The sequence below is a fragment of the Drosophila suzukii genome, chromosome 2R, assembly GCF_043229965.1.
Source record: "Drosophila suzukii chromosome 2R, CBGP_Dsuzu_IsoJpt1.0, whole genome shotgun sequence".
NCBI classification, from domain to species: Eukaryota; Metazoa; Arthropoda; class Insecta; order Diptera; family Drosophilidae; genus Drosophila; species Drosophila suzukii.
This window is the reverse complement of record NC_092081.1, coordinates 11,394,401-11,422,291: the sequence shown is the minus strand read 5'-3', so window position 1 is coordinate 11,422,291 and position 27,891 is coordinate 11,394,401. Positions and strand designations below refer to the sequence as shown.

The following is a 27,891-nucleotide window of genomic DNA, read 5'->3' as shown; positions in this document are numbered from 1 at the left end:
TGAAGAAAAATCTCTTTTATTGAAGTCAACACGGCCCATTTCTGGGTCACATTTTTTGGACTCCACACCGGATTTTATTTGCTTATAATTTATGTTGCACTGATTGAATTTTGTGGTCCACCAAATCAAGAAAAAGCAATTAAAATTATAGAAAAATTCAAGATAAAATGTATAAGCGAAACCATTTCAAGAATTTTTGTTGAATTTGATTAAAATAGCCATAAAATGTAAAAGCCTAAAAAGCATTCGATGTTGCTCCAGTTTTTTTTTGTTAAGTGCAAACTTATAGTTTTCTGAGTAAGGTAAAGTGACTTAAGAGAGTTCATAACATGTCGTTCAAATGGCTTAAGGTGTTTACGTGATCGCCATAGATTTGTCATTTCCTTGGGGAACACGTCATTTTAAGCTTATAATTAATGCAATTTATTAATGAAAAATCAATCAATTTGCTGTCTGTTACAAGCCAGTGACTCACAAGTGAACTTTATAAACTACAACGTTACTCATCTCATCATGAATGTGGATATGGATATACTGTTATTTCAGAGGCCTCCCGCTGCTGTTATCGATATACCTGGCCGGTACGAGTGTTGGAAAAGCATTTATCAATCGAATGGCCTGCGGACAATGTCGATGACAAGGGCAATAATAAAAAGCCGCCTTTTGTAGTCGATATTGAGAGTGGTATTTTATTTATTTACTTTTTTTGCAGACCACACACGCAGCCCGCTCCGCAAGTTATTTACAGTTAATTGCTGCTGGCGGCGAATGAATGTTAAATTACATTGATAGTTCCATCAGCCGCAGAGGCAATTTTTTTTTTGTAATTTTTTCCACAGCCCGCTTTTGTTTATTTACCCGGCGATATTGTTGTTTCTGCGGTTTCGCTTTCATTGTGGCGAGCAGGCAACCCAGTCAGGGAGAGTAAATGGAAAATAAATTGAAACTGGCATTTAATTAAGTTAAACCGACCCGGGCTCGATGGCAATTTATTAAAATAAACACAAGAATATATTGCGTCGGGCAACACTAATTGCAGTGTTATCTAAGCAAGGACGCGGGCAGCCCGAAAAACTCAAATCAACTCAAATTCGAATCGAATCGAATCGCCAGCGAACCGAAGTTGCAACATGGCCAGGCAACAAAGTCAACAAACAGTGTGGCATGGATTTGCGGACTTTATTAATTAAGTGCAAACGTGGTCACTTACAAGCCGTTTAAACTGCGTGTTAGCCAACTTGAAATGGCCCCGCTAATGCGCCAACAGCAGGTTCACCAAAAAAAGAAAAGAAAAACATTATGTTCCCCACCCGAAAATATACTGGAAAAATTGTCAACTCGGGCCACATAAATTTTGCCGACGGCTGCAGTCTCCGTCACTTGTTTACGCTTTTCGGTATCCCATTTAATGGGTTTACGTTAACACTCGGCTTTTGCAGTTGCAGTTTGCCGTTTGCCGTTTGCAGTTGCAACAGTCGCCAGTAAACTGTAAAATTTGGCTGGCTTCCTTTTGATCATAACTCGCTGAGTTATTGTGACAATTTGAATTGTTTCATTTTTTACGACTTTTTACCATTTTTTATTATTTTTCTACTTTGCCGAATTATTTTGCCAGCCACAGGGCCATTAATATTTGCCATGGATCCATGGATCCATTGGATCCACGCACGCAAACGATCTGAGTTATGGCCAAGATAGATGCAGAAGCATTGATTACGTCATCATAAATTAAGATATAGTTGTCGCGAGATTTATGCAGACAGGTGTTAATATCCATCGATTGGCCAATGATCGTAATTCTCCAGGAAGTTGCGTGGGTGCCGCATTCGCGTTGGCCCCGCGAAAAATTTGTCAACTAATGGGTTAACAACAGATAAAGCCGGCTTTATGGTTATGTATGGGGTGATTTTCGGCACAGCTCCATAAATATCCCGAATTAATTTCCCCGCAATTTTGTCTCGCAATGGATTTGTAATTGAATTTCCGCTCACTTCGGGGTGGTGCAAAATTTATTGTTCGAAATTAGAGTGGCAAATTTATGCGGTTTTAATTAAGAGCTCCAAACTGAAGGTTCTTTATCTTTGCGTACCTGAAATGGTATTCTAATTGCTTAACAAAATGGAAAGACATTACCAATCGATTGCTGCAATTTATGGAGCTAAAACTGGGCTGCCAGTTTTTTGTATACCATGGAAAGGCTTTGGTACTTGGATTGCACTTTATAAAGTGGGTAGTCTTTATTGCAAGTAAAATTGGGTTACCAATACATTTTTATCATCTATTTGGGACCTTAGTTAAACTTAACATCTGATGTACCTAAATATTTCATCAAAAACATAGGGTTTCTTAACTGGAAATTATTTTCCACCTTTAACCTCTTGGGACTGATGACTCAAGTGGGACCACCCAAATATTCCTGGATCTTGCAAAACTGTTTACCCTGGCGCAGGATCCAAATGGGCGGGCGTGTCTGGACCACTTACAGCATAATTATCCTTTCGAACGGCTCAAAGGTAAACAGAGAACACTATTAACATGTCCGAGGGATACGGAGCCCTATAATGATGCCATTAATTAGCTGAAATTACCAGAAGGGCAAGGGAACCGTGGAACAGAAATTGTTTGTGCAGTTCTAGCACCCTCAAGCCCCCTCAGCGCCAAGGATAACACCTTTTGATTTACGCTCCCTTGGCCCGTGGGCCGTAAAACAAAAGTTTAGGGCCCGAACCGAGTGGTAAGATCTATGTAAAAATGGTCAGGGGTTCCTCGGCAGGGCGCCGCCTGTCTGTCGGCTCGTCTTTCTTTTTTTTATTCTCCTGTTTTTCTGGCCTAGGGCAAAAGTCAGACGCTGGGCATAATAAAAACGTCATGTCCTTGTCCACCCGGCTGGCCATTTGACGCTGTGTGGCCAACAGGATCGGGCCAAAAAGGTGCCAAGTGCGGCCAGCTGGATTTTGGCCCGGCCCTCGTAGCCCACTTTTATTGTCTGTCATTTTTGCCAGCCAACATTATTTTCAGATCTCAGTCCTCAGTGCCTTAGTACCTCGGTGTTTTATTGTTTTTCGCGCGTCATTATTTCGACTTTAACATTTTGTTTGTTTGTTTTCCAGAGATCCTTGCCTAGATGGTCCATCTACCTTTTCAGTACTTTCGGCCAGGACTTAATTAAGGCCTCAGGTGCAAAGGGCTCGTAAAAAACGTGGGATCGCAACTCTTTAAGAATTATTTCCTTTTTCTCCGCCTTCCTGGGAATATTGGCAAATTGATTCGCTGGAAAAATAAACCAGTAATGTGGCACTAAGAAAGCTGTTGATACCGGGGCTCTGTTTTCATGTTTTATGGCGAAAAGCATGTAATTTTAGCTATGGGAAAATTGGATGAGATATCGGAGTATTGGAAGTTTGTTGAGGAGTCCTGTTCCACTACATGTGGTAAATATTTGGCTTTCGCACATAATTCTATTTATGTTTGGAGCCATGAATATTAGTATGGAAAAATCGTTCTGTATTGTAGCTAATTTCTGGGAATTCTGTTATTCGATTGAGTATAAACACAACTTTCAACTTGTTTCTATTTATGCTAAAGGTATGAATTGACTTGAAAGCGTAGATATTGCTTCAATTTTATTAATAAGGCTTTGTTGAAGCTACATTGTAAATGTATGATATTATAAATATGATTGGTTTGAAAAACTATTGCCTAATTGTTCATGAATTAATACAATATTTCTTGTACCAGAGCTAATGTGAATTAGATATTTCATTTTCTAATTATTAAGAACTTGGATAATTCTCTCTATTAATAACATAAGACTAAAGTATTTCTAACTTAAGACCTTCCATCAAGGTATCTAAGTATCTTTTAGCTGTCCAATTTCTTCAATCTTTCGGCTCCGCCCAACTCCTTGAGATCTTCCTTAGTCTTCTGATTCTTTTGGGCGCTCTCTGTCTTAATGGCGCATCCTACTCATTTCATAATTTGCGCTAATCTTCGCCCCAAAACGTTGGGTCAACGGCCGGAAACCCTTTATGTTTTAGTCTTAATTTCGCTTTATGTGGCCAAAATGCTGTTCGAATCCTGTTTTGCGGCACGGCGACCCTTTAATAAGCAGATAAGAGAGCATTTTTATGTGCCGCCTGATCGGCACCAGGATAACTCTATTAAAGGCCTGGCCCAAATGGCCCGTTCGCCATTCCGGCTAAAATGTCTGAGTGTGGTCTAGACCCCAAGCCAAGTTCATGGTTACGTCAGTGGGTAAATTATGTGCCAATCGAAAGGCAATTTGCCCCCGCAATCGACAATTACCAGCACTACAAATGTAGTTGGCAAGGTGTCGGCAGGCACGCATTGTCATCTAACAGATACTTCAGCTAAATGGCCGATGGGCTGGGTAGGGGGCTTTCTGGGGGATTGCGTGTCGATGGGAACAGGCCGAAGACACGCAAGCCAACTCCTCCTGCCATTAACAACTGCCCAAAATACACAGGTTTTTTTGTTTTATGATTAAAATACCCATTTGCATGCCCGAAAAAGCCGAGGAACACGCCGTTTGGACCTCGGGCTTGAGTCATGCAAAGTGAGCCGCTACCATTACCATCACAAGCTCATTAAACGGTAGTGAGACTCGATTCGATTCCGACTCCAGGACCCAGTTGAATTTGCATAGCTGCACGCGATCCCGAAAGCACCCCCTCCCCACCCGCCGATTTTCCCTTTTAACTTTAAAGACTTTACGTAATTGGAAAGTGCCGGCCATGGTAATGGGGAGCAAAAGAATTTCGAAGAAGGAGCCAGCCTCGAATTGGCCAAGTGAATTGATTTATTTGGCCGGCACAAGCCAACTGACAAATGAATGCATTTCCGTTCTGCCGCAATGATCAACTGACAGATGTCTTGGCTTTGACCACAATTTATTTATTTGCCCCGCAGCCTCGAGAGCTTGCGACATTTCCTGCCCAATGACACGGAACGTTTTGTTCTGGGAAGCGATTCGACGGGGAAATGCCTAAAATAAATTGGGCTAAATCAATTGAACAGACACTCGAGATTATCGATTGAGGGATGGATATGAATCAGGAGACCCAAAGGGGGTTTCCAAAAATAAATTATTCAGTCTATAAACCCCTTTGGAGCTACCAATCTATTATTCGAACTACATTTTGTTTCTATTTTACGGAAGAATCAATAGATTTGGAAAACTTTCTGTAAAGATTGGTGTAGAACATATTATCTGTATCTTAACCAATCATGACTTCTTAATTTTTTGAATTTGGTATCTTTACTTAAGATATTTATACAGATGCTGAATCGTTTTGAAAGGCATCACCATTTAATTGGAAATACAGAACTCTCTTTCAACTAATTCAATCGAAATGAATTTGGTCATAAAAACGTTTATAAAGCACCCATCACACAGCATTGTTTCTATGGTAAAAATTATCTTCTCTTCAGGACCGGCTTACTAACATCCTTTGGATCCATTTCCTTGAAAACAGATGCCTGATCAGTCAGTTCCATTACACATCCCGAGAGATAGCATATCGCACCACTCAGAGACCGGGTTAACTCCTCAAAAAAAAGCGGAAGGGCCCGCCGATATAAATGATGATAAATGCGGTGCGCAGGAATTAAGTTCAATTTAAAGGGTATTTAGGGATCAACCACACATCGGCGACAGCAGATCAGTTTGGGAGATCTATCGATCGATTGTTGCGGCAGAGAAGCGAACACAAAAAGGTAGTTTCCTTTTTTGGGAGTGACGAAAGATCTTGTCCATTAGGTTGTCTGCAGGCAGTTAATGGCTGCACCACAAAAAACACGACCAAAAAAGGGCCACAACGGTGGCCCAGAGAGATTGATATGTTTCCTGGACCCACAGACGATCGGCGCTGATCATAATGCCCTGATTATAGTTTTGTGGTTTTTAATATTCATGTCGATCAGCAGGCCTAGCGATATTTGTTTGATGAATTTATTGCCCCACTGATCAGGGAACAGGGAACATCGATTGGTGATCGGTAATCGGCGGCGTTTTGTTTTATCCGCGGCATTTCTTTAATGGCTTTTCGGTTCTGGCTTTGGATTTGGTTTTAGGATCGTAAAATGCACAATTTAACGGTGTGCGGCATGGAGTGTGCTATAGTTATGAGTCTGAGATGGGTCTGGACTCGATTATCTCACAGATAATCGGGCAGCTGTGGTGGGTTTTATTGATTAGAACATGATTCGGTTGCATGTTTACCTTAAAACAGGGCATTCTGGGGTTTGTTTTGAACAGAACCAGGATTTAAAATAAAATAATGGCCCCTACGTACAAACCTATTTATACCTAGTAAGTTAACGTGTTTACTGAAAGGAAATTAAACGATAATTTTCTCCCACATCGTATCCATTCATTTCTGATTTCTCATCTCTAAAACAATGTCGCTCTATGGTCACAACTCTATTCCCACGCTAGACAATAACAGATTCCAAGAACTTTTGATTTCCAAGGGATCGACTGACTAGCCCCCTTTTGAAAACTATTGAACAGCTCCTTCGAGCTCCATTGTCAGCCCCGATTTTCATCGTCAAGTGCGTAATTGCTGACAACCCGGCTCCTTGCTGCCAAGTAAAGATCAAACGATCCAATCGCTCATTACCAAAATCGAAGCCGGGAAAAGTCTGGGGAGAATTCGGGAAAGAAAGCCAGCTTTGAAGACGAGCCGAACGGCATTGTTATTCAAATTCAAGGGGGACACTTGACCGGGCCCAGAGAAAAATGGAAGAAATGAAGAGGAAAAACTACTGGGACAAGAAAAACTACATCAAATTGGCGCTTAAATATTTTCTGACCAACTGTGGGAAACAATAATATTGAAACAGAGAGAGCCAGGAACGAAAGCGCATTTACTTCGACAGTAAACTTGGCTCGAAATGGAATGGTATTTGGTGTATGCTATATGGGTGTATGGTCTGGACTGGCCACTTGAGTTTTGAAGCGTTAAGTGGAAATCAATGCAGAGACCCCTGCTATAACTCTCCGATCCAAAACTCGAACCCCCGAACGATCGAGTGAAGCAATTGACCAAAAACTGTCGAACTGACGATCGGCAAGCGGTACACTTGTTCGGCTTTGTTGTTGACCATGTTTTCTTAACCGTTTGAGCCCCTTTTTTCCATCATCTTCCGTCTTCTTCTTCACTCTTGGGCGCGCGGTAGGTAAAAGAATATCGGAGTCGAATCTGTTTGGGAATTTTTTTAACATTTTTCAACATTTTCTTTAGCTTCGTCGGCGTCTCTTGGAAATTTGTTTGTGCTGGCCAACGGAAATGCATTTATTTGCTGACGTCTTGGACCGAAATGCAGGGGCTATCTGTCTCTTTTCCTCCCCGGTCACCCGTCTCTTTCACTTGGGCGTTAATTGATGAATCTGCGCGATCGGAGCAGAAGTTAGTCTATAGGTTCAATGACTATACCCACACACACATATATATAGACAGATATACCCCCCAAAAACACACCATGTGCTATTTCTCGGAATTTCTTTCGGGCCATGATTTCCTTTTCGACCAAGTCGAACTTTCTGTTCCACGTTTTTCGGCCGATCTTTTTCCTTGGTTTTCCCTTTTGGGTGTTCATGTTAAACACATCTATTTATATTTTAATGATGTTTGTAATGATGGTGCTAAATATTTCCCACATTATTAGCACCTCTTCGTCTGGGTCTCGTCGCGGGTCTGGGTTTTCAGGGCTCAGGGCCAGGCGGCAAAGTCATTGAGGGATTTTCTTTGGGAACAAGTTGTGTGCGAGATCTTGTCACAGGGGCTTACTAGCCCAGGTATATAGGGTTCAAGTTTGTGAGGGCAGAGATAGGTGGAAAAGGATTAACAAATTTGTTTAAGAGAGGTTTTGGGTAGAGGTAAGTCAAATACTATAGAAGATGAATGAATATGACTCTTTTAGGGCAGAAGTGGAAAACTAAGATATAGGGCTTTAAAAAAAAACCGTTAATATACTGTTAGATTTAAAATCCACTTAATCAGTAGGACAAGTAGTCATTGTACGCTTTACTCGTAGATCGTATATAATAGATCTCATAGAAGCTTCCTTATAACAGGTACTTTACGCTTTACTTGTAGATCTAACATAATAGATCCCATAAAAGCTTCATTACAACACGTACTCTTTTTCTGTTAAGAGAATACAATAAATATTACTTTATACCACCCATCAAAGCGGTTTCGTTTGACCATATCGCACTCATTATGAAGACACTTGGGCAATCATAGGTATAGGATCTCGAAAGATTCTGGTTGATCACTGGCGCTGCCGCCTTCAACGATGCTTAACAATGCTAAACACTTTTAATGAACTACGAGGCAAACAAGCATCCAAACTTCCAGCAGACCACTCATATGAAATATGGATAGAGGGGTCCCAAAAAAGGGCCGCCAGAGACTGGAACTGGGATTCATTTGATCAAGAAATTAACGGTTTCGTTACTTGTTACTTGCATCCCGTGGGCCAGGGTAAGGGTTAGGGTTAGGTGTTGATTGGGCAACGCCCTGAACATATAGCCCTGTGCAATGGACGCCCGGCCATAGGGGATACGGCCAGAACTGATTGCGTTCTCAAAATTTATGACCGCACATGATGAGCTATAAAATGTTTTATGGCTCCGCTCCCTAGTTGCAGTTGCGGTCCTAGAAAAACTACCAGAAGCCATCATGCCACACAGCCCAATCGACAATCCACAATCCACAAGCCACCTCAACAATTTTCGCCTTATGTTGGTCTGAAATTAAATCGTGTGATTTATTGACGTGTGGCCCGCTTCTGTTTTTGGGAAATGGGAAAATGTTGTGGTTTCGTGTGTGTGTGCGTTCTTAATTTCTTTGGGGTGGTGAAAGTGCCACCTCCCTTTCGATTCGCTTCCCCACGAAATTGATTGAGATGTCAGGATTCATTAGCAGCCATCCCTTACCATATTTCGGCTGGATTTTTTTTCGAGCCAAGCTGGGATTCGGCTGACCGGAGTAAATCTGCCGGGGGAAATTCCCAGCCAAACAAGTGGGATAAACCCGAATGCAGCTTAGTTTTGGCCAGAACTAGGGATAATCCCCTACTACCTGAGCTTAGCCATGCAAATGAATGAAGTTTTCAGGGTCGTCCGCTGAGAGGGCGTGCAAATTGACAAAGGAACTTTTCGCACATTAGGCCGTAAGTGGTTGTATTCCTAACCCAGGCCAGCTGGAAATTTTCACGCGCACTCGCAGCAAACAAAAATAGTTTTGCACCTGTTGTCACTGCATTTTCCAGCAGTTTACCCGCTTCTACTGAACCTCCATTTTCCCTGCCTTTCTTTTCCTATTATCCTGCTGTGTAGCTCGTGCTGGTCCTTGTATCTCTCTTTTTTTTCGCCTTTTCAGGCAGCAGCTGCAGCGGCTCTAATTGGCCATGGTCAGACCCGAAAAAAATATAAAAGGTTGGTGTTGCGTCGAGTGAAAGTTGACCCAAAGCGTAGCAAATTTTTACGATTTTCTTCTGGCTTCTCTGGTGTGAGCGGCTTTGTTGCCAGTTTTTGCAATAAATTACGCATTTTATGCCTGCCCCAAAAAAGTGGGAAATGGGTATATTTCAGATGCAGAGTTGTAGCTTAAAGTAGCTGCTTTAAATATAGTAAACTATTTTAGTTAAGTCAATAAATGACTGAAAGAATATGGGTGATGTGTTCTGCATAACTTAAGGAATCGGAAATATTTTAAGCCAAGTTAAAATTATTCAAATCTTTTGAATAAAAGAAGAAATTCCAAAGTACCTAATAACATCTCCAAGAATCCCCAAAGTTATTACTTCCCAGCCTTCATTTGCATTCCATCTTTTGTTACAGCATCTCAAGTAGCTTTCGTCACGCGCTTGAATGACAGTTGCCAACATTATTAATAACTCAAGCTGAAAAATATTCAACAATTGTAGCACTTTCTGTTATTGTTGTTACCGACTTTTGGACAAGTCAAGTGGAATGCCCCCACCCACCTCCATGAAAACCCATTGTCATGGAAATCGAAAGCAAACAAACAGCAGCTACAAACTACTGTAAATTGTTGAAATATTTTCGTTTTGTTTTCGGGATATATAGATATTTTTGTGAAAGGTTTTCGAGGGCACGGCCGAGGAGAAAGAGTGGAAAATTGTAAATTAGATGGCAATGTGAAGGCATTTCCTGCAGACGTGTCAATAAACAAAAAAACACATCCGAACAGGAGAACCTGCAGTTAGGGGGGCACTCGAGGTGTCAGGGGCACCAAGGGGTTAAGTAGTAAATTTATTGGAATACTTACGTATCTGTGAAGTGTCTGTCACTGAGACTGTTCCTTCCGCAGCTAGGTGTATGGCTTTGTTGTGTGCACACTGTGACATTATTACGTAATCTTCTACTGTACATAATGCACCTGAAATCACCACCTGGAAGAGAAGGAAAATGGTGTTTGAAATCTAGAACAATTTATAAGGGTGAGGTTTTAGTAATTTGCATATCCTTCAAGGCTATGTCCTGAAATATCTAAGATATACCTATGAAAAATGAATACTTTATATGAATTTTTAGCCTTTTTACTAAAATTTATATCCTTTAATAATAATTTGTAATATTTTTTTCCGTATATGTGCCAAACGAGTTCTTTACTTTTCTCTCCCATTTATGGCACCCTTATCGCCTTGCTATCTGCCAACCGTGCCATCAATAATTGTATCTATCAGATACCATCGGCAGAAAGAGACCAACGGCAATGACTACAAAATATCAAACCTAAATTGCATACCAATGTTTACACGTTGTCACGACAAATACTTTGATACCCTCGGCACTGTGCAAACAAGGCACAAAAGTATTTCATGTTGTTTGTTTGCCTGTTCTTCTATTGCCATCTTTGAGGGCCCCCTTTTCTACGCCCCTGGAGGGGCGTATGTCGGTAGCCTTTACCTTCCTGCCCTTACCCCTCCGCCGAAAAGCCCCCTTTTGTTGGGTGATTTATCATGTTTGATTAGTTGTCTCTTTGGTATTTTATTACATTCATTAATAATCGCGCCTTTGATTTAATGAATTTATTGTTTCGCCAAGCGGGCGGCGCTTGTGTTTACCCCCTTTTCGACTCAAACCCCCCTTGAATGTAGTGCTATTGTGCCAGGTCAGGTTGTAAATCAATTGGAACCCAGATTTACTTGCGATATATGGAAGTCAGGTGCTTCAGGGCTTACGGTAATGTTACGAGGACTTTGACCATGCAATTTCGATCATTTTTGCGTAGTTTTTATTGCATGTACATAAGATTTATTTGCAAATTTATGGGACCAACTATCTCAGTGGAAAATTGTAAAAGTCAGAATGGCATTGTATCTTTATAGATGGCTACATTTTGTTTACTTCAGTTTTTTCTATCTTCAGTTATTTTATTTTTTTTAACTAGCTACACTTTCTGTGTTGTTTGTGAAATCTGAATGAATAATGGTTACAACTTTTTCTAAAGTGTCTTTGGCACTCTCCTTCTCTCACACATGCCACACCTTATCTCCATTCATAATTTCATCAACCCAGAAAAAATAACCAAACTCTTTTGTGTGGGGCCTTGCTACGGTTTATTTATTAGAACTCTGTCGATAATTACAAAATAATGCGTTTGGTTGCCCCTAACACGCCGAAAACCCCGCAGCCCTTGGCTTTTTCTACCACTTCATTTTACTTGGGTCCCCAACCTCCTACGCCCCCTTCCCCTTGCCACCCACCTTGAGTAGCTTCAGCTACACTTGGAGAAAATAAAATTTAAAAACATCAATTTAACATAATTAGTTTACTAACTGTTCTTCTTAGTACAAAGTTTTGACTTTAAATATTTTTCTAATTTTAAAAACACCATATCCTAAGTTTTGAAATATATATACAATATTATTTTATTAAAATTTTTCTCTCTGCATCCATGCTTGGGAAAATAAAGCGTGCACATTGGTTACGGGGGATCGAAACGAGGTTACCCGGGGCATAAATTCGAGGCGAGGAAGTGCTCGATAGCATTACAAAGCGTGCGCCTTGATAAGATTTCGAAGCTACCAACTGGAGAGTTTTTAGCGGGGGTGTTTTGGTGGTCTTATGTTTCGTGTTGAGGAAGTGTTTGGCCCGCAAGTTCTTTGTAACTTGGCTAAATTGTCGCCCGATAGTCGTGATTGAGGCTGCGGTTTTTCTCGAGAGGCCTTGATAGTTATTGTTTTATAGATTTCGAGGGCCTTGCCATTCGAGTGGCTAGCACAAGGACCGGTGGCGCTGTAAAGTTAAGGGTCTTTCCCATATCACAATTTAATTTTGAAGAGTTGATTAGTTGAAGATATTTTTGTGGTTACTTGAAAAGAAGGCATTTTAAGGCCTTAAATTCGCATAGGCCTTAGATCTTTGGAGTGAAGAACATCTATTACAAGCAATAATATGTTTCAATTTGAAGCCGGATTTATGTGTAATAAACCCCAAGTCGAAATAGGTATAAGGCCTTATAGATTTAAGTGGTAATATAAAAACAATAAGTCCCAAAATCTGCTTCTCTTATGTAAAAATGTGTTTCAAAAATTCCTTCTTTTAAAAGACGAAAACTTAAAGACATTATTTCAAACCATTATCCCCAAATACTAAAAGCTTCCTTAAACCACCTTCCTATTTAACTTTTTACTGCCATTATAATATTCAAACAATTCTAAATCAATCTGGTTCTGAAAAACGTGGCACATTCTATGCTTTCTCAAATCGTTTCCGAACCCATTACAAACATAATCTAATAACACCACTTCACCTTCACTTGGCCGGGCCATCGATCATTGGCAATACTCACAATAAAAAACAGCAGTCTCTCTAACTGATTCGACATTCATTCGGCGATTAATGTACATAATTTTAACCCATTTACTGCCGGCACAGAGCAGTAAACTAAAATTCAGAGGAGTCGTAGTCGCTGGGTGATAACGTGCTGGTTAATTGATGTGGCTGACATTGGGCACTTTCGGCGTTGTAATCCCCGTGTAATCGCCAATCGACAATCGCCTCACTTGACCGATAGCTCTCCAATATTCTGGGATATATCTCTGCGTTCAAATCGAAATGAAATCGAAACTCATTGCTGGCCAACAAACACACACATGTGCACACACGCGAATTCACACACACGCGATGTACTTCCGTTTGCGCTTGCAATTAGTAATAATAATAATTATAATAAAATAATATAAATTTGTTATTCAAAATTTGACGGGGGGGCACGTTTCCGCTTTTGCTTTCCTATGTGGGGGTGTGTAAATCGCGTAATGCACGGAAGGTTGGCTAAAATGTCGGGCGGTACGGTAGCGAGACGTTGGACGTCTTGGCAGGGCGATTGAATTATCGAGACTAAACCGAAGCGAAACGTGCGACATTTTTTGGCTTTGTGTTTTTCTTCCTTTCCACACAAGCAGCAGCAGCAGCAGCGACGCCAGCAGCAGCAACAGCAGCAGCAGCAGCAGCATTAGCAGCAACATCAGCGCAACCAGCAACATTAGTTGGCGCAGCAGCAACATCGGCAACACCAACAGCAACAACAACAACAACAGCAACATTAACATCAAAAGCAGTTTGAAAACTTGCGCATTTGTTGCTGCTCCCCTGTGAAAGTGCCTGCCTGTGTGTGTGTGAGCGCGGCCATTGCTGCTGCACTGTGACACTTATTGCATGCGATATTCGCCCCGAGAGCAGCTTGCAACACGCTATGTTAGCTAACAGCTGTTGCCGCTCGAACCTGTTGGCCGCGGTTCGAGCTGTTAAAGCAGTGGTTGCTGTTAAAAGACGGTAATGGCTATTAACTGCTTGACTCTTAGAATGCGTTTAAGGAAATTTTATTTGGAAATTACAAAATTGAATTGTGGATGGTTTTAAAAATATAATTTTAATTTTTTGACACTTTTCGAACTTAAAATATGTTTCTAGGTCATATAATTGTATTTATTTAAGCACAATATTTAAACTTAGGTCTTAGTTAAGCCTCTATATTTTTGAAATAATAGATAATATCTTCTATGATTCATAAAAACTTATTAATTAATTGATTATAACTTTCTATATTTCTTTTTACTCTTAATTAACTCTTGAGCCTGGACAACGAAAGCTTGATTACTTAAATTAATTTTAATTACATATCTTTGACCCAGACCGAAATTCGTAATTGATTGCCCGTAATGAGTTTAACCAACTAATTAGTTAAATAAATTGAATTAACCATTGAAGAATACATTGGTGACTTTTTAACAGAGAACTTTCATTAGCTTACAAACCACTGAAGATGTCACTGCCTGAAAACATTTTCGTTATAATCTTTTTGAGCTTTGTTTTGTCTAAGCCTGACACAATAATTAAACAGTTGACTACGAAACTAAATATAAAAACGCATGTTTACTTCAGTTTTACAGTGAAAACTCTTGAAGAACTGTCTTTGGATAACTATCAACCTAAATTGTTGAATCATAAAAACATAAGTGAAGAGTTCAAAACACATCACGACGAACCAGTTATTGTAATAATACAACTCGAAAAGGATTTGAATTTAAGTCTGGAAGCGGTGGAGGTGTTGAGATTGTACCGCAAAGATAGGCAATACAACGATATATTGCTCATAGATGAAGAGACCGGAAATGACAAAAGCTATTTGGAAATTTGTAAAGCTTTCTGGGTAGCAGGCTTTCCACATGTTCTAATATACAATGTGCAAGAACAACTTCGGACAATCGAACCCTATCCTTATCTGGAGATAAAGTCTACTAACTTAACTGAGTATGTGAGGAATAGAAATAACCGAAATTTAATGGGTTATCCCCTGCGAGTATTAGTGACTAATGACCCACCTCATTGCTTTGTGGATGAAGAAGAGCTACCCAATTCCCCGAATCGCTATAAGGGAAGTATAATTACTATACTGAAAATATTCGCCGATCAACTCAATGCCACTTTTCAAGCGGTGCCTTTTCCAGGACTTCGTCGTTACTCCACAGCAGAATGTGTGCAGATGGTTAGGGATAATGAAATCGATGCCTGTGGCAGTATCTTTATAAGGACCTACAAATACGCCACCAGTCAGCCCGTTCGCTTGAATCGTGTGGCTATAATGGCGCCATTTGGCAACCCCATCGATAAGTTCTACTATTTCTTCAGACCCTTTGACTCGAACGTCTGGATCGGAACTGGCATGATGGTGGTCTATATATCGGCAATGGGTTCTTTGCTCCATCGCTGGCACTTCGAGGAATGGGATGTGGGTCAGTACCTCCTGCTAGCCATCGAAACTCTGCTGAACCGGGCCCTATCTTTGCCGCAGTCTTCGAGTGGTTCCAAATGGATGTTACTGCTCCTGCTTTTTGTCATTGGTTTTGTTTTGTCCAATTTATATGTGGCCCTGCTCTCTATGATGCTGACCACCAAACTATACCAGAGGCCCATAGAAAACTTGGCTGACTTGAAGGCAGCCAATGTGAATATACTGCTGCAAAAGCATAATATTGGACCAAATTCAGTCTACGGAAGTTCAGAGGAACTGAGGGAGAGATTTCTTCTGGTAGAAGAGTCCCTGCACAAGGAGAAAAGAGATGCACTAGATACAAACTACGCCTATGTGGACTCGGAAGACAGAATGGATTTCTACCTATATCAGCAGAAATTCCTGCGAAGGCACAGGATGAAAAAGTTAGCCAATCCTGTGGGCTACACCTGGGCTGTTCAGGTCATTCGACAAAACTGGGTGCTGGAGAGTTACTACAATGATCATGTACAACGATTGTTCGAAACTGACCTGCAGCATAAACTGATGGATGATGTCCACGAGTTGGCCATAAGAGCTGGTTTCCTGCACTTCTTTCCCACCCAAACACAAACTATCGAACCCCTGCGACTCGGGGATATTGCGATGGCTGCCATGGTTTTGGGCGGCGGAAACGCCCTCGCCGGAATCTGTTTCCTGGGCGAGCTGCTCGTCTAATGGGACCACTCTCCATCTCAATCTCAATCACAATCACGGGAATGGCAATAGTTCCGGCTGGCCATAAAACGGTTAACACCCACGCAATAAAGCGGAACCACCCCTAAGTGTATCACTATTTAAAGCGATTAGGGTCACAATATGCGAACAGAATGAGGACCCGCATGCGACATCCGTTGCCAGGACACTCGGAAAAAATTAACAACAGTTTTAAAAGGGATTTATAAACTATTTTCTGCTTGGTTAATAATTTATTGGACACCTATTTATATGCTTAAAATATTTTTTTTTGCTTTCAAAGTGCTAACTTGAACAAGTTTTAAAAAATTTAATATCAACTCTTGAATAAACTTACAAGTTGTTTGAATATAACAAACCAAATACGAAAAATCTTAGGAGATTGTTTATGGTATTGAATCCTATCCATTTAACCTCTCATTTTTGTCATTCATTTGTTGGTTCAACTTTGTTCTTCTTGTTTTTATGATATTAAACATTTTTTTAAATTTTTAAATTAAACTTTACACTCTCAACATGTATGAAAATAATAAACAAAAAAATATCTTTAAGAGAGTTGGTTTTTGAAAAAAAAGGACTATTATCCTAGACTTTTTTTTCAAGTGCCTAAGAAGTGTGTCAATTGGGTGGCATTACTCCACTTCTCCCAGCGGAAGTTACCAAAAATGCAGCAGTTGATTGAACATTGATTGACAATGGCTCCCGGAAAGGAAGCGAAGTACAAGAAGGGGGCGCGGTCCACTGACAATCGATTCATGGACTTGGACATGGACATGGACGTGGACATGGACGAGGACCTAAATGTGGATATGGATGGGGAGGTGCCTCTGCTCCTTGTGATTCCCTTTGTCTGGCAAGACAATGGCGATTTGTGCACCGTGAGCAGTCCGCTCCTCGCTCTTTTGTCGTCCTTGTAATCCGCCGATGATAATGGGCCATTGTCAGTATCGATGTTCGATGTGGACGAGCTGATGTCTGATATTTGACGCCTGCCGATGACGACCAATGACAGCCACTTGGCTCGCCTGTGGATTGCTGACGCACTTTGGCACAGACACGGATTGGATTGAATTGAATTGGATTCGATTGGATTGGATTGCCCTACTGGTAGGCACTTTAAGCTCATTAAAGTCTGGCGAAATTAGGTATATGACAGTAAGATAGATTGAACATTGATTGAAGGGGTGTGAAATACCAAATAATACGATGGTTTAAAAGGATTATTTTGGGCTAGCTCAATAGGCGAGGGTAATCACTTATAGAACAATTGATATGGCAGGCTTACAAAAACCAAATAAAATCCAACTTAAACAGTTGCTGTTTCCATTTTTCAATTAACGGATAATCTAAGCAGGACCCCATTCATTCTGTAGTTAACTTAGAAGTTCGAATCTAGTAAATTGCTTTTTAAATAGACTTACTTTTATAAATAGTATCACTCTACTAAAAGTGAACATGTGGTCAGTCAGTAAGGATTATTTCTCTAAACTGGGGGTTGCAGCTGCTAACTAGTATAAAAGTAAAATGACATTTCAATTTCCCCAGTCACGTTCAGTACTCAAAAGATAATTGCACTTCTCAAATGTGAAGCGAAAATAACAGAAACCTTAAGTGGGATTAGGCGGTAAGTTGTTTTCTGCATTCCCCTTCAATCAGGCCATATCTTTTGTACAGTCCAAAGGTTATTCCCTGAATATTTTGGTGCCTGCAATTTGATTATTCACCATGAATCAGCTTTGGATGGGACCGATCCAAAAGCTCAGGCCCCCCTTATAAAATCGTAAGCAATTATTTTTCACTTTTACCCCGGCACAGTTATCAGGGCTGTTGCCAACTGCCAGGAGTCGTAGTACATGTGCTCCTATATTACGGCTAGAAGTAGTTTCGTGAACATATTGGCCAGAACAGATTGCCGGATTGCTATCGCTGTGACGTCACAAGGAATGTGCCACGAAAATTGCCACCGATTAGATTCGCTTACAAGCAACTCGAAATATGTTATGTTAAGTTGTCAAGTGATAACTGATTGCCGAGGGCTGTTCATTAGCCAAATAAATGTTCCCAGACTTGGTTGTCATCGAGATTGTTGGGATGTGTTTTGCACCTACTCAATAGAGCCAAATTAATCGGTATTATGTGATGATTGTATCGCTGGGCTCTTGAGATCAATGAGATTTTTGTTTTTTGGGAAATTGTATGGAAAATTCAAGGAGGGGATTTTTTTCTACATTGCCCTTGGACCCATTGAATGGGTCTAGATAGTGGTTTGGAATTTTTTATTTGCGTTATCTGTGTATGGAGGGCAAAAAAGTGATTTCTATTGGTCGTATTAAACATTGATATAACATTAAATTTATTTCTTATCTTTTATACTTAATTATAATTAAATAATTACATTAGTTGTACATTATTAAATTTATTTTTAAGGGTTTTCGTGGCTTTGTTGGTAAAGGCCTTTGTGTTTTATAGATAAAAAGGTAAACGATGACCCTGTCGAGGTCACGCTAATGTCAAAACAATACCCAAACTCAAATCAATCTTTATTTTGGCAACTTTTTCGCAGGGCTGGCCGGCAGCGTTTTTTTGTCCAATTAAGCGGATACCGCAAAAAGCTAATTAATTTTTTGCTCTGCCCATTTGCCGTCAACGGCAGCCGAAAACGCTCATCAAACTAATTGGCCGGCCGGCGGCGTGGGTGGCCATTTCAGCCTCTTGGCCAACTACTCGGCTTGGCTTTAATTGCATGCGCCGGTCGCCGGTCGCCGAGAACCTGCCAAAGACAGGCATTTAAAAAGACGCAGCTTATTGTCTGCCTAATGGCTTCGAGTGAGCCAGGCTGCTGTTTTGGCCAAAACCCATAGCCAACTCAAGGCCCGGCCAAAAGCATTTTTGGCATTTGTTTTTTTTCGGTTTCTTCGCCGTTTACCGTTTGGCCTTTTTGACACCGGCGTGACAACCGTCTATGCCGCTTAATAAACTTAACAATTTAATTAGCCGTTTTGGCTAACAAATTGTTTTGTTACGTTTCGTTCGGTTTCACTATTTGGAGAGAGATTTGATTAATTTAGTTGGGATATCAAAACCGTGGTAACAGGGTTGCAAAATCAATGTGGGTATATCTATCATAATTCATTGTGATTAGGTTTTATTTAAAATAATAAAAATTACAATAGAAATATTTTCTATCAAAACTGGAAAATAGTCGACATAAAAATTAATAATTTGCATTGCTTATGTATGTGTTGACATTCTCAAGAAAAATAAAATGCCAGAATATGCTGATTTGGGTAATTTGAAATATATTTTTTAGTGGTTAAAAGTTTGCATTAAAGTGTTTCCTCCATGGGTATAATTAATAAACAATTTAAATTCCAAGCCGGAAATGCATTTTTCTTAATGTTGCAACTCAATTAATTTTGGCTGAAACTGTGCAATGCAAAATAAATATTTGCAGTTGATTATCGTGTTGACAGCCCCATGTGGCTGTGGAACGAGTTGGCAGCCCCGAGATGGCCCCACTTGAACTTTGTGGCCAACTGCTGACCAGCTCCCTCTAATCGCCCCTCTCCCTCGCACACTTAGCGCCGCTATTTACTGTCAATCATCGTGGGCGGGGGGTTTCTAGCGGTGGGTGGTGTTCGGCGGGGCACGGTATCGCTCAATCAATATCAATGACTGATTACGATTAAACTTCGTGTCCACGCGCTTGTTGGCCATTTGGCTTTTTGGCGAGCCTCCATTTGGCCAGGTGAAAATGCGAAAATGCCTGGGAAATGAGTCACGCTTGGGGGTATCGTGTGGCCAAAAGTTATAAGGAAATCTCTGACAGTTGGCGCAGGTGAAAGTTGTTTTTTGGGAAGGCTCAATAAGATTGATGGGGTGGAAGACCTTCAGCTAAACAATAATTTCTAGTTACTACAAGTAATTATTTCGCCATGAAGGGTAATTAGGTTTACTTGGAAAACGAATATGGAATATAAAACTTTCAAGAAAGTTCTTATAAGTGGGATAGTATGGTAAGGAACTTTCCGAACTATCAGTATGGTAATAAGAATACTTCATATAATTAATGGTCATTAGTTCAACAATGCCCTATATCTCTAACCTCCAAAAGTCCTTTAAAAGTAAATCGAATGAAGTGATTCAATTACTGTTAGATGACCGTGCAGTATTTCGGAGTACCAGGTCTTATCAGTCGATCGGGGAGTACTGGGGCAAATCAGTCCGTTCACACACACCCCTAAAGCAGTTCACACCCCGTCTGAACGAAGATGACGTGCAAATATCTGACCATGCGAATATTTATGATCCTTATAGTAGAAGCCTCATAAAGATTGGCCCGAATAGCGAAATCAAAATAAATCGTAAATAAATCGCGGCGAAATTCCTCGCCAAAGATCCCATGACACCGGCACTATCGTATCGTCTCCGGTGGCATCCGCCTTTCTACGGCGGACTTTGCTATCGGATCGTATATTCACCTTGCATTCGACGGGCGGACACCTTCCTTATCGCCCGGGTTTCCTGGTTATTTTTGGCTTTTGGGGCAGTCTAATGAGCATTAATAGATTCCCTTCCAGATTGGTTTACGATCGTGCCTTTGTATCTGGACAGGATCTTGTGGTTTCCTTGTTTTCGGTTTTGGTTTCGGTTTTAGTTTTAGTTTCCATTTAAGGCACGTGTCGTCCGTATCGAGTTTGTTTTTCGGGACCTTACCGCAAAAGCCGAAAGCGTATTGAGTTTTACACACATTTGCTGTTCCCAAACATGTAAACAAAAAACCGCAAAGCCAACAAAATATCCAGCCCACACACTCCGCCAGTGCGGAAAATGTGGCCTGCGGGCGAATCGTGTTTGACAAGTAATAAAGGTGATTAAAGCAAATCTAAACACTTGCCCCAAAGCATTTCGAATGCCAGTGAATAGCGCCCCCAACATGGGGATAACATCCAAATGGCTATTCGACCAGGGGTCGAATCATTTGTTAATCAAAATGCAAATGTAATCAATAGAACGGAAGTGCCTGCCCCTCGACAGACCTGTAATTTGGTTATTGTAGTAAATGTAATAACATAATGGACGAGTCCGGTGAAAGGGGAAAATGTCCGAAGTTCGAACAGTGGGTCATTTAGCCATAACTACTGGAAAAGAAAGTGCAAGGAATTTTAAAATATTTAAATATGGATGAGAAAGCCTTGAGAAGGGGGTGTGGGTTTTAAAAGTACATTTAATCTTTTATAAAAGATTTTTATACATATCTTATATTTTATGCAGCCTTAGCTCTTCAAAATATTTTTTATTTAATGTTCTTTAAAAGGGAATGTAATTTTTTAAGGACAATAAATATTTTATAAGACATTTTTTACTATATACACTTTTTGGATTTCTTAGATGCTCAAAACATGTTTAACATGTTCAATTCTTCAAAGTATATTAAATTTTATATTTTTTATGATTGGACCAATAAGTTGTGCCACTGTTGGTTGCCTCAAAAAATCGCCCCCTTTTGCGTAATGAGTCTAGCCATAGCTCTCCCCTGCCGCCGACCCCACTGCGCCCCAAGTTGCATGTCAAACGGCATGAACATGCTGTAAAAGGTCGCCCCACCCCCTTAGAAAGCACCCACTTTCGCCACCCACCCACCTTTGCCACCTGGTCCGCTGGCCTTTTGGCATTTCGGCTGCCATTTTCCTGCGGAAATGTGCGCCAAAATGTTTGCGTGCCTCCGACGAGTATGAGAATGTAATATGTTGGAATATTTGAAATTTAAGAAAAACAACGTGCCAAGGAGGGTATTTTTTTTTTATTTTGGCCATAGCAGGAGCCATATAAAAAAAGGGGGGTGGGGCTGGGGATGACTTGGCAAATGGCGCCGGCAAATGCGTTCATTGAACTGCCAGGGCGATGCAATAAAATCAACAAAAAACACATTTAAAAGGAAAATAAATATGTGTAGGATAGCTGGCGACGAGGAAAGTTACGAGGAGGGAAATGGGAAATGGGAAATGGGAGTGGGACGATCTAAGACAAACAGTGAGCGGATTTATGGGGTCGCTTTGGGTCGAGTCGCCGACGTCAGTGGCACGTAAAAGCGGAAGCGGAAAGACGCGAAACTGGCAACTGACACACAAATGCAGGGGAGGGGGGCCAGGGCGGCGGGGGAACCGCAAAAGGAAGCTGTCGAAGGACTGGCAATCCTCCCTGCTACTTCTACTGCACTGAAATCAAAAACAGGAAAGAAATATAAGTCAAAACTCTACAAAAATTATAATGATATTAAATAAGATCATCTGAAACAAAAAGTTTTTTTAAATATTCAGATCCTTAAAGTTATTTGTATAAAAGTGTAGTTTCCTTAATCATATCCAAGTTTCAATTCAATATTTTTTTACGACTCCATTTTTTGTATAGTTTAAATTTATAAGGATATTCTGGCTATATAAATGAATTTCTTTAAAAATTTAGGTATGCCTAATTTTTAAGATTATCCTTATTCTGTAAGAAATTAAATCAATGGAACTTAGCGCATGTATGCACATAGGATTTTAAGTATTTTGTAAACAGAAAACCTTTTTTTGATCCTTGGAAATCTGAATATCGAAATATCTAGAGAAGAATGAGTACTTTCATTCCACTAATTCTTCGCAGTGCACTTATCCTTATGCGTTTCTTCTTGGCTTTTTTTCTTATTTGGATTGGCAAACGGAAGCGAATTATGTTGCCTTATGCGACGAAAGGGTTCAAGACACAAGCTCCGTCCGCCGAGATATCAAGCTCCTGGGGTGCAGAGTGTCCTGGGGTGAAATTGATATGCGGACACAGACAGATAGGGCCCCGAAAGCCACAGATACTACAGTATCTCGTGGCTTGTTTAATGTGCAGAAAATTTCAGATTTTAATGATACATTCGGGTATCAAATTTTGCGGCGCCCCTCCATTACTTACGCCTGGATGGGCGGGCAATCGCAAGGAAATCTGTAATTGCCACGGCTCATTGCATAAGCGGTACAACTCGGCGGATTATTAATATTTACCAGTTTGCCCATGGGAATTCAATAGATAATCATGGCGTCAAATTGTTGTGAACGAGGCCAACAATTTGTAGTGGATTGATTTCCTAATCTGAATTCGCTTCCCGTTATAAAACAGATTCGGTGCTCGAGTACTAAACAAAACACAAATCAAAATGGGAGTGACTTCTTCGCTTGTCCAGCACGATAAGATTTACTTTCAGACATATGAAACTCTGATATAGAATAATGAAATTCCATCTGCATTCGATCAGATACTTGCTAGTCAACGATGATAAATCAAATTCCATTGGCAAACAAATAGTGTATACTTTATATTTAGCGGATGAACACGGGAATGCCTAGAAAGAAATATCACTTATTTTTACGGCTAAACACGTCACTTTTAAATTCCACATTTGAGGAGTATCCATAAATTTGTTTTGTTTAAGGCCACTTAATCTACGAATCAAAGTTGTCACCTCCCGGTTTCAAAGTGAAGTTAAAAGTGAGAGTGAACGATTTTCTTGTCAGCTGCCTGAAAATAAATGCCAGACGAAAATGAAAATCCCTTTCAGTCAGATAGTGTGATAATCGACACTCAAAGAAGCGGTCAAGGTCAAAATAAGGAGAGTTTTCAGAAATATAATAATATAATTTATTTATAAATATTTAGAGGCATAGCCTAATTCGTATATTTAAACATGGGTATTTCATTCCACTTGAAAACCACCTCTACTTGCCTCTTTTATTTTCCAGAAATGGGTGTGACTAGCCGCGACTGAAACTGTGGCAAATGCCACGCCCCCCTGGCAAAAGGGCAATTTGTTGCGCTTCGTTGCGCGTGGAAATTATGATTTTTGCTTTTGTGAAAATCTCATTAGGCGCTGAAAAAGGATGCCGATTTTTGTAGCCATAAATATAGGTTGCCCGCCAGCGATTTGCAAACTCAACTTTGAACGCCATCCTGGGGTTAAACGCGTTACGTGGCATTTTAATTAAGCGCAACGTTTTATGGATACTTCTTTAATGGCACCGCATAAATTCTAGAGTAGAAGTCGGCAGCTTGGATCGGGGTTTTTTAGGACTCCGATTCACATCCAGGGCATAAAACGCACGGCAGGCAGTCGGAAAGTGAATTTTATGCCAATCATTAAACAAAGTTGTGAGTTGTGAAACCGAACCGCTTTGTATCGTTGATAACTTTATCCCCAACTTTGTAGCGAAGCGGAGCGGATCGCATCGAATCGGCTGAGCTCCTTCCCTTATCGATTGCCTGATAAATGTTTGACACAGTGTGTGAGCTGCACTCGAGGGTGTCATTCAACCCAGCCGCAACTGTATCTGGTATTTGTATCTGTATCTGGTAAATAGGTTTTATGGCTCTCTAAAGCCATGCTCATTATAACTGGATGTTAGTACAAACATGCTGTATTGGTTATTCCGATGAGTCACTATTAAATTAAATGCTCTTAATTGTTTGACGTCTACAACAGTGATTTTTGTTTAAATTACACGAGTTAATATACTAGGAAAGGAAATGTATGTTTGAACTTGTAAGTAGGAAGGAAATGGTTGTTTGCGAAACATTTAAAATATGACTCACTTAGCTCATCTGCAAATGTATATGGTAGGTAGATATTAAGGTTCTCTAAAGTCTGAATCACTATGATTAGGATTATGATAGGAAACTGGTATTTATGTGTGTCACCCCTCTATGACAATGCTTGTTATTCAAATTGTATGTAAAAGTATATTATAAGCGTAAATAGTTTTTTTGAATTATTTTACTAGAAGTCATGATCTATTAAAGGAAGTGGTTGTTTGATAAACATTTAAATTATTATTCACTATTGACGTCCATTTCGAAACTTAAAAAATATATTGTAAAAGGAAATGACTGTTTAAATTAAATTTTTTAAGATATTTGTCACTAGTGATGATTTGTTTCCAATGAACAGTTTATGAATCGATTCTAATGAATTTACTGAATTATTCATTATCTAGTAAATATGCTTTTAAAATGTTATACCAATTTTTCCAAGACCTTAAGAATTTTATTAGATGTAATATGCAAGGGTAAAATAAAATTTGATTTTAAATTACTAAAGTTAATGAACGCCTCGTAATTTGCATGTATCTCATCGAGTTTAGATGCTTTTAGATATGTATCTTTTTTAATGCTTAATCACATAAAAATGCCACATTACTTTTATAAATCCCTTCGATTTTTTCTTAAAGTTATACCAGTTAATCGAATTATTCGTTAATATACGGCTTAATTTTTAATGAATGCGCAACCATAAACTGCTCGTGATCACCGCTGATTCGGCTCATTTGTAGGTAAAACGATTTCAGAGCTCATTTACTCGTTAATTTTTTGCATATCTCATGAGCAGCACGAAATCCGAATTGGAAACGGAATGATTTATTTGCATATGCAACACCGAAATGCACTCACAAAATGAGCTTTTAAGTGGCCGGCCCTCGACTTTTGACTTTTTTATTTTATTTTTCTTTAGGCCTGTGTTGACTTCACCCTTTTGGAGGAAAAAAGAACCCAAAAAGTGGCCGGGAACTGTCACCAAGTGCTCCACATTTGTGTGTAAAGCTTATTAAGAAATGCTTATTCCGCTCTCTGTCTCTCTCTTTCTGGGGCAGCCTCCATCTCCCTCTCTTTTTATCGAGTTTAATGGATTTTTAATGAGTCTGAAGCGGGGCTTTTGACGGCATTTTCGGAAAGTGCAGTTTCATTATCGCTTAATCCTGTTTGCCTTTCAGGAAGGAGGAAGATAAATACACAGTAAGCCTCAGTTATATTGGGGGATTGTAAAGATCGGTTCGGTGATAAAAATATTTAAAAAATTTTATAAATAAAATAAGTCCTATCACAACTTTAACGGTTAAGTCCGTTTAAATTGATTTTAATACAAAATGTAAGCTTTTAAACTTTTAATTAACAATATATGCCAAGACTTCCCTTTTTTCAAAAGACCCTTTCATTTCTAGCCATATGTTTATAGTATGTACTAAACACATGATATCAACAAATAGTTTATTAAAGAAATGATTTCACTTTAGGAAATATGTAATATATTTTAGCTTTAAAAACTTAGTCAGATTTTAAGTGGTTATGCGTTGGATTCATCTTCACTATCGGATGCACCTCTGCTGGACACAGATTCTGAATCTTCAACCACGGTAAGTTCAGAATAGTAGGATTTCACCACGATCAAACAATATCCGAGATAAGCTAAAAACAAACTCTGTCATTATAGTGCTAGATTTCCTATACCCATATTACCAATTCTGAGGGATGCAAAGGGATCCAACAACACGGTGACGAGAGTGCACAAAAACACCAAATAGTTTATCAACAGCCAGGTTCCAACAAACAGAAGCTTATTCTATTTACAGATGAATCATAAGAATGATTTTGTTTCTAGTTTCGAACGACACTTTTGACTCACGTAAATCGTAGCATAGATCAGAAGGATATTATTGGTCATCAACAACCATGCAACTGTCGAAAATCCAGCCACACAGATTTGGGTGTCCATGGTCCTAAAAAACTCGACGGCATAGTTCGGATATTCATTTGTGACAATCATATGCCACCCAACGCAGCCTATGATAAAGTCCACAAAGCCGAATGTAACGCCCGCCGAAATCACGCCATATTTCAAGGGCATGCAACACAGGAATTTTTGCAAACGCATACTGGTTCCAAATAATCAAAACTGAAGGATAATGCCGGAGCTCTTGATTTGAATACTTGACTTTTTTCTATTTTTAAGAACATATGTAGGCTTATATTGGTATCGGATTGTAGATTTTAACTAAACATATATTGATGCCAATTGTAACTTGTATTCTTTCCATTTCAGACCCATTTTTGTAAAGTCCCAGCTAAAATAACTTGGACCCGGAGTCCAAAAGTCCATTCGACTCTGAATCACCTGTCTGTGGAGAGTTGTTCAGCTAACTGAAATTACAGTTAGTGGTAGCCCGTAATCCTACACACTCGTCTCTAGTATTTGGCCATTGGACAGTTCCGAGAATTCTAGTTCTGTAGACAGCAATTACATAGACAAAGACAATGCCAAACAAATCAAGTCAAATACAATAAACGCCTTGGCATTTTATCAGCTCCGAATCAGACGTAACATCAGTCCCGGGGCTCTCGAGTGTCGGGCCCTCAGATCCCCAAGTTTCGGTTTACAACGCAAAAAGGGTTTGCTGCCTGAACATTCTTTGATCAATCAAGTGACGCGGAAGCGACGCAAATGGCTGATAACAGATAGCAGTTAACATTCCAGGCCCTCTCGCCTAGTCATGGCTAAAATATTTGGCCAAAGTCGGGCAGGGACTTGCATAACGAGGGTGCGGAGTCAAGACCCCGAGGTAAGGTCGTTCGCCTAGATGGATCGATAAGGGTATTCGGCACTGCAAAATGTGCGATCGAGTGGGGGACTCGAGTACCAGTACTTCAGGCCATCTATCGGGTAGGTATTTTAATTGAGCTCTGTAATCACAGCCTAAAGTTCAGCTTATCGAGGCTGCACTGTCCTAGCTTATTGTACGCGACTGTTCTCCAGCCATAGTTAACACATGTGACTGACCTAAGTCACATCGATAACTAACTTTGGCAATCGCTTTTCTTTTTTGGTACCAAGGCACTAAAATAGACCGATGGTCATTTGGATTAAGTTTAATCCAAACCGATCGGTTTTTAATTCCCCTGCAACGGAAATAAACAAAAATAGCATCAGTTGCCATATGTAAAATGTGGTCAAGTTTGGAATTATCTATTTATTTACCCTAAATTTGAATTTTTTATCTGAAGTAAA

The 27,891-nt window shown here is 40.0% G+C and overlaps 3 protein-coding genes across 6 annotated transcripts in view; 1 reads left to right on the top strand and 2 right to left on the bottom strand.

Moving 5' to 3' along the window:
- The window catches only part of ths (thisbe), a 63,913-nt gene that overhangs the window by 12,106 nt on the left and 23,916 nt on the right, over positions 1-27,891 (bottom strand). For 3 of the 4 annotated variants that reach the window (XM_017074410.4, XM_017074407.4, XM_017074408.4), the window contains one exon: positions 10,323-10,446. In XM_017074410.4, coding sequence (XP_016929899.3) covers positions 10,323-10,446 — 124 coding nt within the window. Of the gene's footprint in view, positions 1-10,322; positions 10,447-12,851; positions 13,396-27,891 lie in introns of those variants that run through there. The other variant, XM_017074411.4, reaches the window with a different exon arrangement.
- Ir48c (Ionotropic receptor 48c) lies at positions 14,328-16,205 on the top strand. Its single transcript, XM_017071882.3, has one exon. The coding sequence runs from the start codon at positions 14,328-14,330 to the stop codon at positions 16,011-16,013; it is 1,686 nt and encodes a 561-aa protein (XP_016927371.3). The 3' UTR covers positions 16,014-16,205.
- Positions 26,139-26,819, bottom strand: LOC108009778 (uncharacterized). Its single transcript, XM_017074414.4, has 3 exons — positions 26,512-26,819; positions 26,346-26,448; positions 26,139-26,294 (listed from the first exon to the last, which is right to left on the bottom strand). Exons 1-3 carry the CDS (start codon positions 26,758-26,760, stop codon positions 26,173-26,175), a joined length of 474 nt encoding a protein of 157 aa, XP_016929903.2. The 5' UTR covers positions 26,761-26,819; the 3' UTR covers positions 26,139-26,172.